General features: G+C 55.6%; 1 protein-coding gene across 4 annotated transcripts in view; it reads left to right on the top strand.

Moving 5' to 3' along the window:
- The window catches only part of TET3 (tet methylcytosine dioxygenase 3), a 126,279-nt gene that overhangs the window by 93,182 nt on the left and 15,681 nt on the right, over positions 1 to 17,416 (top strand). For all 4 annotated transcript variants that reach the window (XM_019514377.1, XM_019514376.1, XM_019514379.1 and 1 more), the window contains 5 exons: positions 5,660 to 5,750; positions 10,828 to 10,921; positions 15,351 to 15,559; positions 16,123 to 16,273; positions 16,976 to 17,065. In XM_019514377.1, coding sequence (XP_019369922.1) covers positions 5,660 to 5,750; positions 10,828 to 10,921; positions 15,351 to 15,559; positions 16,123 to 16,273; positions 16,976 to 17,065 — 635 coding nt within the window. The remainder of the gene's footprint in view (positions 1 to 5,659; positions 5,751 to 10,827; positions 10,922 to 15,350; positions 15,560 to 16,122; positions 16,274 to 16,975; positions 17,066 to 17,416) is intronic.

The following is a 17,416-nucleotide window of genomic DNA, read 5'->3' as shown; positions in this document are numbered from 1 at the left end:
CCGGCCCTTTGCCAACCCCCCCACCCCGCCGCGAGCCAAGACACGCTCCGGTCTTAGCAGCTCAGCAACAGCGTGAGGCAGCCCATCTCCCTTGGCAGCATCCGGCAGAGACAATTGCAGACAAGCGCAGCCAGCATGGAGGGGGCAAGGCAGGGCAGACGGCTGAATTGCAACGAGCGTGGGAGCTTGAGGGGAGCAGGTGGGGTGGGGGGGAAGGGGGCTGCGTGCCAGGCCGCGTCTCTCGGCATAGAGGCTCTCTGCACAACTCATCAGGATGCACAGTTCTCAGCTGGCCCAGGCAAACCCCGTTGCAACGGGGGGGTGGCTGTATAGCAGAGGAGTTTGTGATGACTTGGTTGCAGAGCCACAGGGCGCTGGCTCTGAGCTGGATCCAGCTGAGCCACAGAGCTGGGCCTATCTGAAACACTCGCCTCTGAAGAAACACCTGGACCTGTTGCTACCCTGGTTGTGTGAGTGGATGACATGAGGGTGGAGTGGGGGCTTTTGTGGGCATACCCACAACTGAGCTGACGTAAGCAGTGGGTCTCCATTACCAGAAGCCCAAATGGAGGAGGAAGAATAATACTGGGGACCAGAGTTACATGATGGTGCCAATCACCATGTGACACATGCACACGTGTGTAGCTCCTACGGGCTGGATCCGGTTCTGGGGTGACACCACAATCCATCATTATAAAGTTATAGACTCTAGTTAGTGACATGACCCACTCAGTGGAGGGAGTAAGCAGATATCACTTAGCCCAGTGGCCTGGTGCTCTGAGCTCTCTGACAGAGACTTCCTCTGAGGCTTTGGACCAGTCTCTTGCCCGCTCCGTTTCCCTTGTGGGGACTAATCCCTGCAGCCCAGGAGTGAGTCCATGGGGTGGGCTCTGTGGTTGTGAAGTGCTAGAGCCCTGGTCCCAGTTGGCAGCCAGCAGCGTCTCAGAGGATGGATTCCTTTTGGGGCTGGAACAGGCGTTTCCTGGAGGTGCCCGGTGCAAGAGACACGCTGTCTTCTCTACGCCCCCGACAGTCCCCCGTCGATCCTGTGCAGCTCAGCCGGCTGGGACACAGTGGTGCAGGGCCACGGTTCCTGCCTCTCCTTGTTCAGGGCAGCACCTGGCATGCAGCCCCAGCTCTCCTCCCTGCCTCCCAGTAGCACTGGTGGGTGGACTCCCTGTCACCCCCGTGCAGTGGCCTTAGATTGTGTCATGGGATGAAGACACTGCTGGCCACCCTGTGCTGCCTGGTAACAAAATGCAATGCATCTCCCTCCAAGCCCATGTTTTTCACCTCACTCTCCCTGCACCGGGGGCATGCCCTTTTCTTACCCCCGGCTCTGCACTGGCTCCTATGTCCTGGCAGGCTGAACAGTGGAGCCAAATGGGCCTCCAGCTCCAGGGATCACTCTGAAGAGCTGCTCTGTCCTGGCGGAGAGGTCGCTTGGAGGCGTGACACAAAGAGATGTCACTGTTGAAGAGGATGAGAGCAGAACCCCAATGGTGACCTCCCCCAGGCGAGAGGGTCCTCCATGGTCCCTTGCCAAGGCCTGTCCTTTACCCCATAGCCATTTTCACAAGCGTTACGCCCTGGGTGACTGGGGACTTAGGCTTTAACCAGAGAAGCACAAGAGAAGCCAAAGCAAGTGCCTATGAACCATACACCGGTGTATTGGGATATTACCAACCAGACCGCATTGCTGGCCGCAGCCACATCCAGCAGAGAGTACGCGGCTATCCACATTGCTGGGCAGCGAGGTCTCGGGCCCTGCAGAAATCGTCCTCATAGCTGAGACCACGTCTAGACTCCCACGCCTACGCCTTTGTGGGGAGGAGCTGTACGGTTTGGATTCACGTTTCTGTGTTCCTGCCCCTTTCCCCATGGTATTGGTCTCTTGGAATCAAATAGGGAGCAGGGAAGCTCTGAATCACAACCTGTGACCATTGTTTGAGGACAGGGTCATCACCTGTACCACTGGCCCAGCTTCTTAACATAGTGACTTGAAACGGTCCCACGTAACCCACCTTTTTCACATGCCAGTCTTCCTCATGATGCAGGCTGGACTGCTCTGGGATCAGTCTGTCTGCAAGAAGGAGGGTAGTGACACACCCAGCCCCTAGCAGTTTGGGGCCTCAGGTCTCCAACACAAGACTTGGGGCAATGGACAAGCTCTGTGCCTGTGGCTCAGTTCCATGTGATGCCCCACGGATGCACAGCATCATCTGGGTACTGATTCCTGTTCTGCAAGCATCAGACTGCAGCCTGTCACCCACGATCCAGGCTCTGCTATGGGCAAGCATTCGCTATGTCTTTTTAATGATCTCCGTATTGGCTCTTTATCCCATCAATAGTCCAGTGCTGCCTCTGAGCATGGTTGGAGCCAGAGCCAGGACAGGCAGGCTTCAAAGAAAAGAAAGCCGGGCAGCTGCGTTTACACTCAATGGAGCAACCAAAAGAGCAAATTACATTAGCAGCAGCTTGTGAAGGAAAAGAGCCAGCCGGGATCCTGGCCCTTGTCGCAGCCCAGTTGCTGTTTGTTCCAAAAGGGAGAGGGCAGCACGGCAGATAAGCCACCAAGGTGGCCTTGGCAGCAGAAGGACAAAGTCCCTGGCTCTCCCCTGACTGCCGTCTGCGAAGGCTCATGCCTAGAATAACTGAGTAGTATTGAAGGGGGTGAAGTGCTGGGAGGCCGTAGGGCCAGATCCTTCCACCTTCAGCACCTCTTAGCTGGAATGGGTTATCGAACTAAGCTGCCCTACTTGTGTTCAAACCACCCAGGTCCTTCCACTTTATGGGATATCTGTAAACAGCAGCTGACACCGGGGTCTCCTTCCGGTGCTCCTTTGTGCTTGTTCTTGGCCTCTGTGGTGGGAGGTGAGTCCTGGTTGGGGGCTCTCCGGGGATTGTTTCAAGGCCAGGGGATCGAATTTTGGAGCAAAACACTCATTCAAGTTATAAGGGAAAGCACTTGACCATGCCTCAGCTGCCCTACAGTAACAGCTCATGCGCTCGCTCTTATCCCACAGTAAGTGAAAGAAACGCTGGGGTGGCTTACTCTTCTTTTGCCGAGAGCTAGGCTTAGAGCACAGCCTGAGGAAGTCGAGGTGCAGTGAACTGTCCATCTGCTTAGACCGTATGAGCTTGTACGGCGCTGTGCTCACGTAGGAACTTCCAAGTGTCACAGTGCTCTGGATGAGGACAGTGATTTTTTTTTTAAAAACACATTTACTTCTAAAGAGTTGCAACCTTGAAGTAGCCAGATTTCATGCATAGGGCAGAAGGGAACCATGTGGGCAAAGAAACGATGTTGGGGTTCATATCTGTACAAGAAGTGGCAGGGATACAATTTTAAAACTAGACTAGGGGCTTTTCATGGCCCCATTTGCAGGTGCCCAGTTCTAAAGGCCCAGAAGGGGAGGAGACATTCAGACAGTGCCGCTCCCCCTTTCCCAGAGAATCTGGGCCCTGGAAGGCGACTCATGTTGGATGACCAAGAAATGAAGTGCTCGGCATCCAAGAATCTCAGCCTTCAAGATTGCTCCAAAACAAACAGAAACCTAACATCCGAGTGATGCCGGGAGCCAAGAGAGCGCTGCATTTGGCCGCAAGCTCCTGAAACCCAAGAACTTGGGTTCATCTTCCTTTCCGAGAGGCAGCGGAAATTAGTAAGACGGGGACCGTGGCCAAGTTGGGAAGAAAGGAAAATATAGAAAGATTGGCTGAGACGGGGGCTGGAAATCAACGCCAAAATGTGTTCATGCTTTGCAAATCTGTGGGAGTTCTGAAGGATGTGTCTAGGCCAACTGTCCCTGGTTGGGAACATTTGCTCTGAGTTAGGCAGGTGGAGAGCGCGGAGGTCAGTGTGGTAATCCCATGCAAATTTTTACATGGCTCCCCCTAGTCCCTCAGGAAGGGGCATGGTCCTCCTTGTGGGATCCAGCTGCCCCCACTCCTTTTCTCATAGAAGGCATTGCGGGGAGGGGGGCAGAGCTGAAACCTGCTCGCATGGAAACCTTCCAACAGAGCAGCATTTGTTTGCAGCGAAGCGAAAAAGAGGCTTCCCAAAGCTGCGCCCCGATTCGTTTGGATGGCCCAGGACAATGCTCCCGTTGGCGCCCATGCCAGCCAGCTCATTGGGGTGCCAAGTGTCGCACCGCTTTGGGTTGGCTGCCCTGTCTTTTCAGCTGAGCCCTACGCTGCCTGTGCTCGGCTGCTCGTTGCGCTCCGGAAAAGGAAGCAATTTGCAGCCTCTCTTTCGGAAGTAGGAAATAGAACTTGGAGCGGGAAACGGAGCCACAGACGGTGTCTCCTGACCTGAACGATCCCAGTGCTTGGACTCTCCCTGCAGATCTAGGCACTTGGCTGAAGGCAGCAGGGAGAAGGAATTAGGGGAGGCTGATGGATGGATCCAGCAGGGTGCCCGGCAGCATGCTTGGCTTGGGAGCGATCCCTAGAGTTGGCTTGAGCCTTCTCCTCTTGCCAGGCCATTTGGTGTTGAAGTGGCTATGATGTACCATATTTCCCCACATACAACATGCCCTGGAATAAGATATGCCCCTTGTCGCTGAAAGGCAGCATGAAGAAATGATCTTTCCTGGTAGCAAGTAATTATGTAGCAGCAGCAGCAAGGGAGCTGAGGCTGCTCAGTCATGTGCCCTCTATAGATCACATGCAGATTTGACTTTTGCTTTTGCCCTGCAAAAGCTTATGCAGCAGAAACCCTTACTGTCGTATATCTTTGCTTATAACATGGACTCCCAAGTACCAGCAGCTGGAAAGGATCAGGGAAATAAGTCAGATTGTAATGGGCTTGAATAGTTTTAACATGCATTGAGCATAATCTCTCATCCTTTGTCTTCCTTAATCTACATATTTCTCTCTCTCTCCCAATCTTCTGTGCTCTCTAATACATTTTTTTTTACTTATTTTCTTCCTCATACTTATGTAAAATTGGTGACTGTGATATCCCAGCCATCGGTCATAGGTCCAGAATACCAGTTAATTCATCCTCCAGGAGCCCTTGAATTTACAGTAGATATTAGGTTCCCTAATGTAAAGCAAGAAATCAAATAACCTACAGTGAGCAGAAGCAGCACTGAAATGCCATTTTGGGTGTGTTGCAGAGAGGAGATACTGGAATGATTTGCTAAAGGAGCTGTCTCTTCCCTTCTCCCCGGGTGTGAGCACACACAAACACACACATGCCACCCTCCCTGCTGGCACTCTCTGTCCCGTGCCAAGAAATGAGGGTGTCACCATGGGGGAACTGGGAGCTGTAACACATACCAAATGTTTGGCTCTCTCCAGAGAAATTCCAGGTGTCAATTATTCTATCAGGCGCTTCAGAGCCAGGCTACTGCCACTGAGTGGGCAGTGAGATGGTTCGGGGTAGGGAGGCGGCCTGTTCACTCAGGGCTGCTGCCATTATTTCTGCCCAGCAAGGAGTCCCCTCGAAGCCCGTGGGGAAACAGAGCCTGTGGTAGTGGGTAAGGGTGGCAGGATATGGCCCAGTTCTGGGACAGGATTGCATGACAGCAGCTCTGGCTGTGCAGAGATTGCCTCACTGGCCCCAAGACCCAGACTGCCCAGAGCTCCCTGCACTGGGTGCATCGGAACAAGCCCATCAATCTCCCTTCCCTCTTTTCTCTCCCTTTGACAGAACAAATCGTAGAGAAGGATGAAGGACCCTACTACACCCACCTGGGGTCAGGACCCACCGTGGCATCCATTAGGCAGCTCATGGAGGAGCGGTAAGTGTGGGATTCAGCCCTGGTGCCCTGCGGAGGAGGGGAGCCCTGTAAGAGTGTGCCCTACCCCTGCCCATCGCCTGCCATGGATCTGAGCATGCTGGGGCAGAGAGGAGATTATAGGGGCTTTCAGCTCCCCCTGGTGGTTCTGCTGCAGCTTATGTGCCAGCATTTGGGGTCTCTTTCGGCCCCCCCCGATGTTGCCCATGGGGTCGGTGTGATGGAAGCATCTGGGGGAAAGCTTCCCCCCATGTCCCAGACACAGAAGGGCTGTTCTTTTGTGTCAGGTGGGCCTCCTACCGCCTGCCCCCAGGCACCGCATTTCCGCAGCTTCTGTGTCTGCAGCAGGAGGTCCCTTTAAGGCAGCCAGGTGTGCAAGGGACAGCCTTGCCCTGCTGGAAGATTATAGTCAAGGAGCCCTTAAAAAGTCCTGCCAGCCTTGTCTAGGCACGGGGTGTCCTGGGGATGCCCTTGCCAGGCCCCTGCCTTGGGCAGAGGCAGAGCAAAGGTGGGGAGTTGCAACTGGGTGGCAGTGACCTGGTCAGTGTGGCTGGCTGCAACCAGCCAGGTTGGGCTGGAGCATGCCCCTTGGCCCCCGGGGCTGGAGAAGATGAGGGCATTCGCGTGCTGCCCTGGTGCCTGCCAGCCAAGCACGGCCGCTCCACATGGGCTGGAAATGAAGCTTGCATGAGACGGATCAATTGCCATCCACAGTCAGCACTGCAGCCACCATCCAAAATAGCCAGCCAAGGCCAAGGCAGACCCTTGTGCACTGACTGTTCCTCACCATTGCTGGTGAGTCCCTGGAGTTGGTTCACCGGTCCCACTCAACTGCTGGTGCTGTTTCAGCCTGAAGGGCAATTCCCAAGAGCTTGGCCTGGTCCGGGCTGTTAGCTCCCAAGTAACAGGACACCCTAGGGGAATGGGTGAGCTCACGGACGGCCAGATCCTGGTCTCAGTGACCTAGGTGGAGGCCTGGAGTCCAAGGTTGCTCCCGGGGGCAACGAGGATTGGGGTCTAGGCGCTGTTAGGCCCTGCAGTCCAAGGCAGGCATGCACGGGAGAGAGAATCTGAATTTACTTGTGGTGGAGGATAGGGTGCTTCTGCAACCTGTGGGTTGTATGAAAGGCAGGTGGGCCTGCTGGAGTACATTTGACCCCGTGAGACACTCTTGGAGTGGCCTTTGTTCAGTGGGGGAAGAGCAGGAACCTCATTCAAAGCAGTCCTGATTGACCGTGTCCCCGTGGGGCTTTTCTTGCGGTCTGAGTAATCTGCTGTGGAAGGGAATTCAGACCAAGTTCCCTGCATGTCTGCACCTGGGCACGCCCTGAGAGCTGTCACCACTGAGAGACCCCTCCTCTGGTTCTCTCCTTGCTCAGTCTCTTCCCTTTGCTTGGGGGTCTGTTCCCAGGAAGTTTCCTCCCTTGCGATGGCTCCTGTATCATGGTGCTGCTCTTTGCCTTTTCCTGTTGTGGCTGGGCTGGGCTACAGCTTAGTGGTTCCTGGCCTTTTTTAGAATCGCGACCTGCTTTGTTAGGGTCAAGGCCCTCTCGTGAGCCTCAAGGCGCCACCTGGAAAATGCTAGCTCTTAAGCTTCCACTTGTTTTGCGACTGCAGAGAAATACGAGAGCTGTTCTTTTGTTGCAAAGACCTCAGCTAGCCCACAGCAGGGCTGGGTGGTTTTGACACCCTGAGCTCCCCTACCTGAAGCTCTGAGTTGATCTTGTGAAGCGTGTCTAAGTGTCAGCCTACTGAATAGGGCTGATCTCGAGACCAGTATTTCAGCTGCAGAGGCCAGAGCTGCTGGTTGGTTCGGTTGGGGTATGCCATCAGGCAGTTGTCTGTTACAAATCCCCCAACCCCATCCATCCCTGCTGCCATGGCTCTGACTGCATGGGCACAGCACAGTGCATGGCAGGGCAGGAACTCCCTGCATTGGACAAGCTGGTTTAGTTCAAAGGTCACTGTCAATGGTGGATTGCTACTGAGACGGGGTGGGATTGCTCTGAAGCTTTCAGGGTCAGGTCCTGTCCCTCACTGAGGAGCCTCTGTGTCTTAATCCACCCTGTAGAACCACGCACACAGAAGGTGGTTCCTGCTTGTGGCTTTTTGCGGCTCTCTGTCAGGTGCTGATGGAAGTGTGGTGCCCAGGTCATGGTTTTTGGGGCCTCAGGGAGTCTGGGGAAGGATCTCATTGTGACACTTTAGTGCCAAAGGGCAACTCAGATGTCTGGAGGTGGTATCAGATGAGCCTTGGTGCTGATCTGACTTCTGTTCCCACTGGAGGTGGCACCTCTCAGTCAGTTCCACGTTCCTCCCTCTGTTGCTGGGGGGGACAAGGGGTTGGAAAGACCAGACTAGAGTCCCCCCCCGTCTTCTGTAGCTTCCCTACCAGCAAAGCTGAGAGCCTATGAATTGCAAACCCACCAGTACGTCCTTTGCTTGTATGTCCTTTGCCTGCGGCTTGCCCTGGTCACAGGCCGGGAGCGGAGAGTGGGTTCTCCAGCTCTGTCCCAGCAGGGGAAGCATTGGTGTCTCCTGGCTTTATTTGGCGAGGCAGGAAATTGTGAGGCAGCAGGAAGCCACCGCCAGTCGCCCTTTGGCCCTCAGCCCTCTTTGAAGCCTGTCACCTGGGATGCGTCTGTCCTGAGGACTGCGAGCTCCCCTGCTGTGTGGGACAGCTGATTGATAGCCTCGGCGTGGAACACGTGCACTCCCTGCTGCCTCTCCAGGCAGATTCAGTCATCCAGGAGGTCCCACTTCCCCCTGCGCAGATCAGAAACATCCGGCACTGGGAGCTACAGAGGGGAGAACCCTGCAGGGCAGATGAAATGCTTCTGGTTTGGCTCTATCTCCTTGTGCTGGGGCAGGTAACAGCTGGGGCTGTCCAGCAGAGAAGAGAGAGGGCAGAAGGCGAGGGAGTCGGCAGCCATTGAGCTGACTGGTTGCCTTGTAGGGATTGCACCCGTCAGGATGTGGTTTGGGCATCAGGGCTAGGATTTTCAGTGCTGTCCAGCCACTGCAAAGGCAGCTGGGGGCCAGGTGAGCTGCAAGAGCCCAGTGCCTCTCAGGGATGGGGAACCTGTGGCATGGTAGACCAGGGCACTGGATGGTGTCACTTGTCTGCTGGTAGAACAAGGTCTTTGGGCTCTGCTCCCAGCTCTGCTACTGGCTGACTGTGTAGCCAAGTCATGGGCAAATCATTTAGCTGTCAGCTTGCCCACTGGCATCATGGGGGCTCTGCACATCCCAGAGCGATGGGACCCGCACTAGCATTTCATTATCACCGCACAGAAGTCAGGGCTTGGCTGGTTATAAGCAGGTCGGTCAAAGCCATTGGAGATGGCTACAGCCGATATAGGTCTAGTGGCTGAATTGTGACCATTTATTACGGAGCTGCCGTGGGCCTTTGCAGGTTGGGGCTCCACTGTGCCAGGTGCTAATGGACTAGACCATCGCAGCCTAACAGACGAGGCCAAGGAAGAGTGTGCTGTGTGGGCAGCAGGGACCAGCCGTGGGCTTAGCTTTCCAATGAATCTGGCAGTCAGCGATCACCAAGTGGCTCCATATCAGCTGAGAAGCCTTCTCCCCTGCGCAGACCGCACGCGCAGCCCTGCTGCCCTCCCTCAGAGCAGCTGCAGCTCGACAGGCGCCAGCCCACGCCGCCGGCACGGAGCGGCAGGGCCACAATGGCCATGTGTGTGCGCTCACCCGTGAACAGCAGCCAGGGCATGGGAATCCCGCGCTCCCAGCCTCTTGCTGACAAAACGCCCAGGGCCGGGCAGGCGGGCGGACACTGTTCCCTTCGGAGTGATGGATAGTGCCGGCTTTGCGGCCTCTCGTTTAATTAGCACTTTCAAGAAAGCTAAAGGCAGGGGGAGGGGGGATTACTCTAGGCTGATTAGCTGGTGCTGGGTTGCACTGTGCTGTGTGTGTGCCAGAGGAGGGCAGGCACACAGACTGGCAGGGACCCCATGGACATTGCTGGGTCTGAGTCTCTGCTCTCACACCGGTGTGGATCTGGATCTGTTCCACCACAGGATCCGCACCAGTTGTGAAGCCACCCAGTCCTTCCCCTGGGCCTCAGCAGGGCCAGGACACTGTATTCGAGTCCTGTGAGCCTGACTGTCCAGCATCTGGGGCCCCCCTGGATTCAGTCAATGTGGGGTTGGAGCCAGCTGCTTTTGTCACCCTTTGCCGCAGCTCTGAGATCAGGCCAGGTTTGTCTAGAGCCACCAGTCATGTTTTGCCCAGGCACCCACCTGTTGCCAAGCCCAGGCATTACTCACCCAGGCTGAATTTGTACCAGTGACTCAGCTCTGTGGTCTGCAGCCACCCACCCCCCTGCCGGGCTCCGTTCTGATGATGCAGCAAAACCCCAGACAGCGCCGCCGCCTCTACACTGAGTGACGTGGGGATGGGGGAAGCAGGCATGGGAGCAGCTGCTATCACAGGCCTTAGGGGCTCCCAGGGACTGCTGTGACTACGAAGTCAGTGATGGGCCAGTCCCAGTGTCCCTGGCTCCTTCCTCTCTCCTGGCCTTTCCCATGGGAGGAGGGCAAGGGAGATTCACTAACTCTTGCTTTCACTGGGTGGGTGGGGGACTTAGGTGCAGAGAGGGACACATATGTCTATTGCCCGGGTGAAAAGATCAGCGTATCAGCTGGGTCTCTGTCATAAGGTCACTGCTGAACTCTCAGCTGGCTCTGCAGGGGTGAATGTCACCCTTTCTGGACCGTAGTAGGAAGTTGGGGGGGGTCCTGACTCATGCCTGTAGGTGAGTTACAGGGAAGATGGCTGTGTGAATAGTAAGAAATGATCTGAGCCCTAGCTGGGGCTTGGGGCCAGAGTTCTACCACTGGCTTGGTCCCTAGCCGCCTGTGTGATGTCCCTGCTCCTCCCCATGCCTCAGTTTCCCCAGCTGTAAGAGGGGGGTGGTGATACTGACCCTCTTTGCAGAGCTCTTGGGGACAGGCTGCTTTTTACACTGTGTTTGTCCCAGGCAGTCAGCAGTGCAGATGTTTCCATGACATAGGCCTTGCCTCTCACCACCACTAATGGGGATGTCTCTTTCCACCAGGTACGGTGAGAAGGGCAAAGCCATCAGAATCGAGAAGGTGATCTACACTGGGAAGGAAGGAAAGAGTTCACGGGGCTGCCCTATCGCCAAGTGGGTAAGTGCTGGCCCTCCAGCTCCAGGGAAGGGAAAGGGGTTGTGTTTTATGTCATAACGCACAGCAAGAGTGACTCCGAGCACCTCCGTTGTCTTAACACTGCCTCCATCTGCATCTCCAAGTTAGAGCACAGGCTCACCAATGCACAGGAGGGAGGAAGGGAAGGAAGAAAGGAAGGATAGATAGCAGTAAAACATCCAAGCGATGTTTGTTGTCACCTCCCCAGCTGTTTATGCCCCACTCATCACCTGGGCATATGATCATCTCTCTCGCCTCCTTGGCACTAAGCAGCATCCTCTTGCTTTCTCTTCCTGCTGTGAACAGCCCTGCTGGCCACAGATCAGTCGTGTTGCATTTTCCACCAGCAACTTTGAAAGCCTAAAGAACCCTTTATGGGGAATGCAACCTTTTCTTGGCTCCCCACTGCGCTCCTTGATGGGCACCTCCAATTCCAGGGGCATCAGGACAGGCAGGAGCCAGGGGTCAGCTAGGGAGCTCCAGCCAAAAGGAGGGGCCTTGGTTGTTTTCTTGCATGTCTGGTGGGCAAGGTGCATTTGTACAGGAGTGATTGCTCACCCAATCAGGTCATTGGAAGTGCTCAGGGGAGTGCTTTACAGGCCGGCCAGACAGGGCTTGGGAGGAGCTGTGATACTAGGTTTTCCTCCCTCTTGCAAAGTCCAAGCAGGCCAGTCTTGCTTGGAGGTAGAGGGGCCCCCTATGGTTCCCTTGGCTTAGAGCGTCCTAGTTGCGAGGAGAACTAGGCCCTTCTTGTAACTAGCCTGTGCGTGGTAAATTGATATGAGGCCTATTGCTCCCAGAGGGTTCATGGCCAGAGCCAAAGTGCTGTAAAGCTGGCAGCGGCTCAGAGTGTTCCCGTCTGAGCAGTGTCCAGTGCAGGGAGAGCAAAGCCAGGCCAGAGGGCACCTAGCACTGGGGAGGGGGTCCTGGTACAGAGAAGGAAGGAGTGGAAGTACCTCAGACTAAGAAGAAAGATGGCTTTAGCTCTATGTTCCTGGAAATGATACAGGGCCAGAGCAGGATCTCGGGTGCCCCAGTGAATGTCTCTGCTGTCAGTGCTGCTCCTGAGATCCTAAGATCAGCAACTGGCTCCATAGTCCTCAGACAAAAGACCTCCATCTCCTCTCATGGGCACACAGACAAATCAGGAGCTGTCTCAGGGAAAGCTCCTGGAGATGCTCCAGGGGTAAGCAAGCTCAGATCCAGCCCCTGGCTTGGCCATGTCTTCCTCAGCCTTCTCGTGGCAGCTCCAGCGCCAAGCCTGTGTCTCTGGGTTCCCTGGAGCACCTACTATCTAGTAGCTGCCAGGAGGCCTGGTCACCTCAAAACGGGTTGCTTATCAATCTGTTTATAAGAGGCAGCACTGGGGCTGTGTCTGATACTGCACTGGGAGAGACAAAGCCGAGGCAAGGGTGTATTCCTGAAAGGGCCTAGCAGAGCTCCCCAGAACCATTGGCAGGGCTGGCCTCAGCCTGCTGTGAGGCCTGCTGTGTGCTGATTAAGGGGCTGTGGCCAGCGGGGGCTCTGGAGCATCAGGTGGGAGATAACACTTGCCTGCCAGGGATCAAACGGTGTAGGGCCCCTGGGGTGGGGGCATAACGGCCGGCACAGCCTTTCCACCGTTGCTCAGTGCTGCTGGCTGTGGTGGGCTAACATGAGGGGCTGGCAGCAGAGAAGATAAGGGCTGAGGCTGGTGCTGTGGGCCAGGATGGGATAATGTCTATTTTGCAGCTGGTTTGGAGAGGGGCTGGTGGGCCAGGAGAAGGGCTTCCCATGCGAGGCTTCGGCACATGGAGCGCACAAGCTCTCCGCAGCTGCCTCCAATGGAAACCATCCTCGCTGTATGTCTGAGGGATGGCCCTACTGTGTTGGGCACTGTGCCACCACGGAGGTGGAGTAGAGATTCAGCTGCTCCTGTGAATCTCTCAGTGTGCGAGTCACCCAAGGTCCGTGGGTGACACTAGACTGCGGTACTGCGGGAGCTCTCCGTGTCAGGACCCACACACCCGTCTCTGCACTGCGGCTGACTCAGTTGAAGCAGGCAGGTTCTTTTTATTAAAGCCACTTGAGTGCACTGAAATCCTGGTTGTCTGGCCCTTGACCCCTGCCACTGTTCTGGGATGAGGAGGTTCTTCCCTTGAGTGATGGTGTGTGTGAGCAGATGCCTCTTGAGCAGGTGTGTGTGTGTTAGAGGTGGGCTTGGATCGAGCCCTCCACAGTTCAGAGGTAAAGGCCTAGACATGAGACCCCACTGCCCGCAGATGTCAGCCAAAAAGCAAACATTTTTCCTTCCCCTGCCGTTCGCCTGCCAAGACTCCATCAGTTCCCCCTTGCTAAGCAGAGCAAGGCTGGGAGCTCTTCCATGCCCCATCAGTGAATTCCTGCCAGATCAGAGCTTCTGACCATGTGCATGTGTGTGTTGGGGACCAGTGCAGCCAAGTAGGCTGCCTTTACAGACAGGATTTTGAAGCAGGGCTGTCACATCTGTGCTGATGCTGGGCTGTGGGGGGAGACAGCACGTAGGAAAGCAGCATGGTAGAGACCACGGGTGGGTGTGAAAAGCAGCCGGCGAGAGGAATCCCCCAGGCCACCACAGCCGGAGGCTGAGAGGGAGGCAAGTGCGCAAGCCGCAGGATGTGAGAGCAGCCGCTTGCGGGAGTGGACGGGCAGATGAGGAAGTGAGAGGCCGTGGCTGGGCTCTGGGGGCGGGAAGCGGGGGTGGCACAGTCACTTTGAGCCTCTGCGGCACCAGGGAAATTCTGCAGAATTTCCCCCTCTCGCTCAGCCCAGGGAGACTCTGCAGCTGTCTCTGCCCTGCACAGCAAGGGTCTGGCATGTGCAGAGAAAACCCTGATGTGGCTATGGTTGGCAGGAGCTTTGCCAGTGATCTCCACAGGGCTGGGAGCAAAACTTGGCAGTTAAAAGGCCAGTGGCCTGTCTAAGGTTGTTGGCAGGTGTGCAGCTGAGCCCCAGGGCAACAGCAACAGGCGACATCAGCCAAGTGTCCTTAGAGCAGCTGCACGGCCTTGTCCAGGGGTGTGCGATTGCTACCAGAGATCAAACCTGGCATGTCTGGAGCATCAGCCTCAGTCAGCCAGACCTCCAGGCAGGCCCATCGACTTGCATGCATGGCCCAGCCGCCTCTCAAGAGGACAGGGCCTTGTGCTGAGTGAGACTGGGTCATATCCCATGGTTCAGTCTGGACATAGAGAGCGGTAGTTAGTGAACAGTGTGAGGTAGAAGGCTGGGAAGAGATACACCTTGTAGACCAACTAAACCAGATGTATATAAGTGTTCGTCAGCTGGAGCTCACTTCATTGGTTGCTGTGAAAAGGCATGCACAGAGCGATCTGTCAAATAGCTGGTAAGGCGCATCTCTCCCCAGCCTTCAGGCTGGGTGTTACCATCTTGGTTGCTCTCAAGGAAGTCAGCTGAGGGATTTGCCCAAGCGAGGGAGTCCAGGGCTTGGTCTCCCATTGGTTGACATGGAGGAAGGGTGCACTTTCCTCTTGTGTATGGAGCCAGGCCCAAAAGTCTTTAGTCAGCTCTTACTCTGGCAAAACCCTGGTAGGAATTTGAAGGACATGGAGGACCTCAGAGCCTGGGCCCACAAAGTGTCTTGGAGATGAAAGAGAGATGAAGGTCAGTTGGGGCCACGTGGCAAAGAAGGGCTGGTTGGGGGGCACCCACCCCGAGAGTCTGGAGTGGCGCCTGACTTGCAGAAGTGGTCGAGCACGTGGACCTCACTGACATGTCTTGGGCTGGGCCTCCAAGTCTTTGTTGTGGTCTTATCAGGGGGATCATTTTAAAGCATTCATAGGATTGAGGAGAAGAGCAATTGAGCTTGTGCTCTTTGGGACTAGGGAGAACCTCCCTGCCTCCATCGGGGGGAAGGGTGCTCAACAGACCGATCACCAGCAGAGTGGGGACAGCATAGGATGTATGATGTGCTTCCAGTGCATGGAGGGGACTGATACAGGCATGGAGGTGGGGAAGTTAATCTCCATGACCCAGTCAGTCCTAGAGCCTGCTGATTTACTGTGGAGAGACTTGTTGAGAGCACAGGAAGGTGCTGTGGTGTAGGGGCTGCAGGGCAGGCTCCCAAAGGTCTGTTCCCAGCTGTCACTGGCCTGCTGTGTTGCCTCCATTCCCCTGAGTCCTGTCTGTCTGGACTGCAAACTGTCGGCCAGGACCTAATCCCGGTGGTGACTCAAAGGGGACCGTAAGGCAGATACTGTGACAGCAGGTCACTGCTGAAGGGAGCTGGTGACCATGATAAGGGCTGAGAGCTTCTCATGGCCACAACCAGCAAAAGCAGGGAGGGAAGCATGTGTCCATGGCCTGCTTGTTTCCAGGCATCTGCTGCAAATGGGACTTCCCAGTGTGACTGAATTGGCCTGCTGTTTTCCAGGTGATCAGGAGGCACAACCAAGAGGAGAAGCTGCTGTGCTTGGTCCGGCACCGGGCTGGTCACCACTGCCAGAATGCTGTCATCATCATCCTCATCCTGGCCTGGGAAGGCATCCCCCGCACCCTGGGTGACACGCTGTACCAGGAGCTCACTGACACACTCACCAAGTATGGGAACCCCACAACCCGCCGCTGCGGCCTGAATGACGAGTAAGTGTCAGTTTGCATCAGCTGCAGAAGCTGCCCTTTTATGTCATGCAAAGCAGCTTCAAGGGGGGTGTTTTTTGGGGAGGTAATCAGAGACGGCTGTCCCATGAGAAACCATCTTCAGGGCCAGGAAATCAAACCAAGGCCCTTGCTGCAACTGGTGGCACTTTGTGCTGACAGGAGCCCTTTTATAAGGGAAGATGGGGGCTGTGGAAAGGCTGAGAGATCCTGTGCCCTGCATGGTAGTTGGGTGGTGCTTGCAGAGGTACAGATGGAAGGTTTGAATCCCAGGAATGGTAGATGTCTGGGAGGAAAGGCCGGTGCGATCCCCCTCTGTAGAGCCAAACTGGTGGAATGCTCTTGGGTCTTGGTCTGTTCCAGCTCCTCAGTACCTCCCTCCCTCCCCCTGCCCTGCCCTGCCCTGCCCAGCCCAGCCCAGCCCAGCCTAGCTCCACCTCTTGAATGGGGAAGGCTGGTTGCCAGGTCCACGGGCGCCATGTGGTCTGCGAGGAAGCTGGCCCCATAGCCAGTGAGTGAGAGGGCCTGCCCTTGGGTTTCTGTTGCAGTCGAACCTGCGCTTGTCAAGGCAAGGACCCCAATACCTGTGGTGCTTCTTTCTCCTTTGGCTGCTCCTGGAGCATGTATTTCAACGGATGCAAATATGCTCGAAGCAAAACTCCCAGGAAGTTCCGTCTGGTGGGGGACAATCCCAAAGAGGTTCGTGCCTTGGCTGGGTGTGGCGGGTCCGTGGAGTGTGGGGCAGAAGGATCCCAGTTGTGCAGATGGAAGGACATGAAAAGTAGTCCTACTAGAATTCTCTACCGCACTCCTGGCATGACCTTCCTGTTCAGTGCGCTAGAGGAAACCTTGGCCGCAGCGAGGACAGTAGAACTCTGGTTGGCTTAGCTGGAGCCAGGAGGGTGCGATTGTGCGGCCTGGTTCTCCACTGTCACCTGTACGCCTCTGGGTTAGCTGAGATGAGGCCACGGAGTGTGGAGAAGGGAGCTGATATAAGAGGCAGAACAGCTGGAAGCAGGTAGCAGCAGCCTTTTGTATGTGTCTACAGATGCTCAGACATGATGAAACCCTGAGGCCTGCTTCACGAGAGGCGCCATTTCTTGGAGCCTTTGACTCGACCTTGGGACACTGCGTAATAGAGTTATAGAGCAGTGGGGCTGGAAGGGATCTCCAGAGGTCATCTAGTCCAGCCCCTGGCCTGAAGCAGAACTGCTCCTTTCCAAACCGATAGATGTGTGTGAGCTCAATCCCAGAAATCCTGGTGTGAAAGGCTCTGGCTTGTGCCATGTGTGAAATGACCTGTGTGCTCTTTCCGAGGCAGAAAGTCTCTGCCCTCCCGGGGTCCCGATGGGCATGGGACGCTGGAGGATACCCACTCTCTGTTACTGTTCTCCTTTCCAGGAAGAGCTGCTTCGGAAGAGCTTTCAGGACCTGGCCACGGAAGTTGCCCCACTTTACCGGAGGCTGGCGCCACAGGCCTACCAGAATCAGGTACCCAAGAGAACCACTTTTCTCCTCTGCTCTGCTGTCAGCCCTGCTCACCCAGCAGGCTCTGACTTCTTATCTGTTTGCAGCAAGAGATTCAGTCCCAGTCCCAGCTGGCAGCACCAATATTGTTCCGGCAAGAGGCACAAAGCCCCCAGAAGATGGTTTGAAGCAGGGAGAAGTGATAATGAACTTGGGGATAATGTTCTTTGAAGCCCTTCTGAGAGCAGAAATGGAGGGGTAGGGCTGTGCGCCCTTCTTCCGTGCCTCATTGGAGGCAGGCAGGCTAATGTAGCCCTCAGGCAGTTTTGTGCCCCCAAATGATTCTCTAACATGCTGGCAAGCTGGGTGTCAGTA

Source organism: Gavialis gangeticus, unplaced genomic scaffold (assembly GCF_001723915.1).
Source record: "Gavialis gangeticus isolate Ggan-Ray unplaced genomic scaffold, GavGan_comp1, whole genome shotgun sequence".
Taxonomy (NCBI): domain Eukaryota; kingdom Metazoa; phylum Chordata; order Crocodylia; family Gavialidae; genus Gavialis; species Gavialis gangeticus.
Note: the sequence above shows the minus strand (reverse complement) of the source record. Positions and strands in the feature narration are given on the sequence as shown.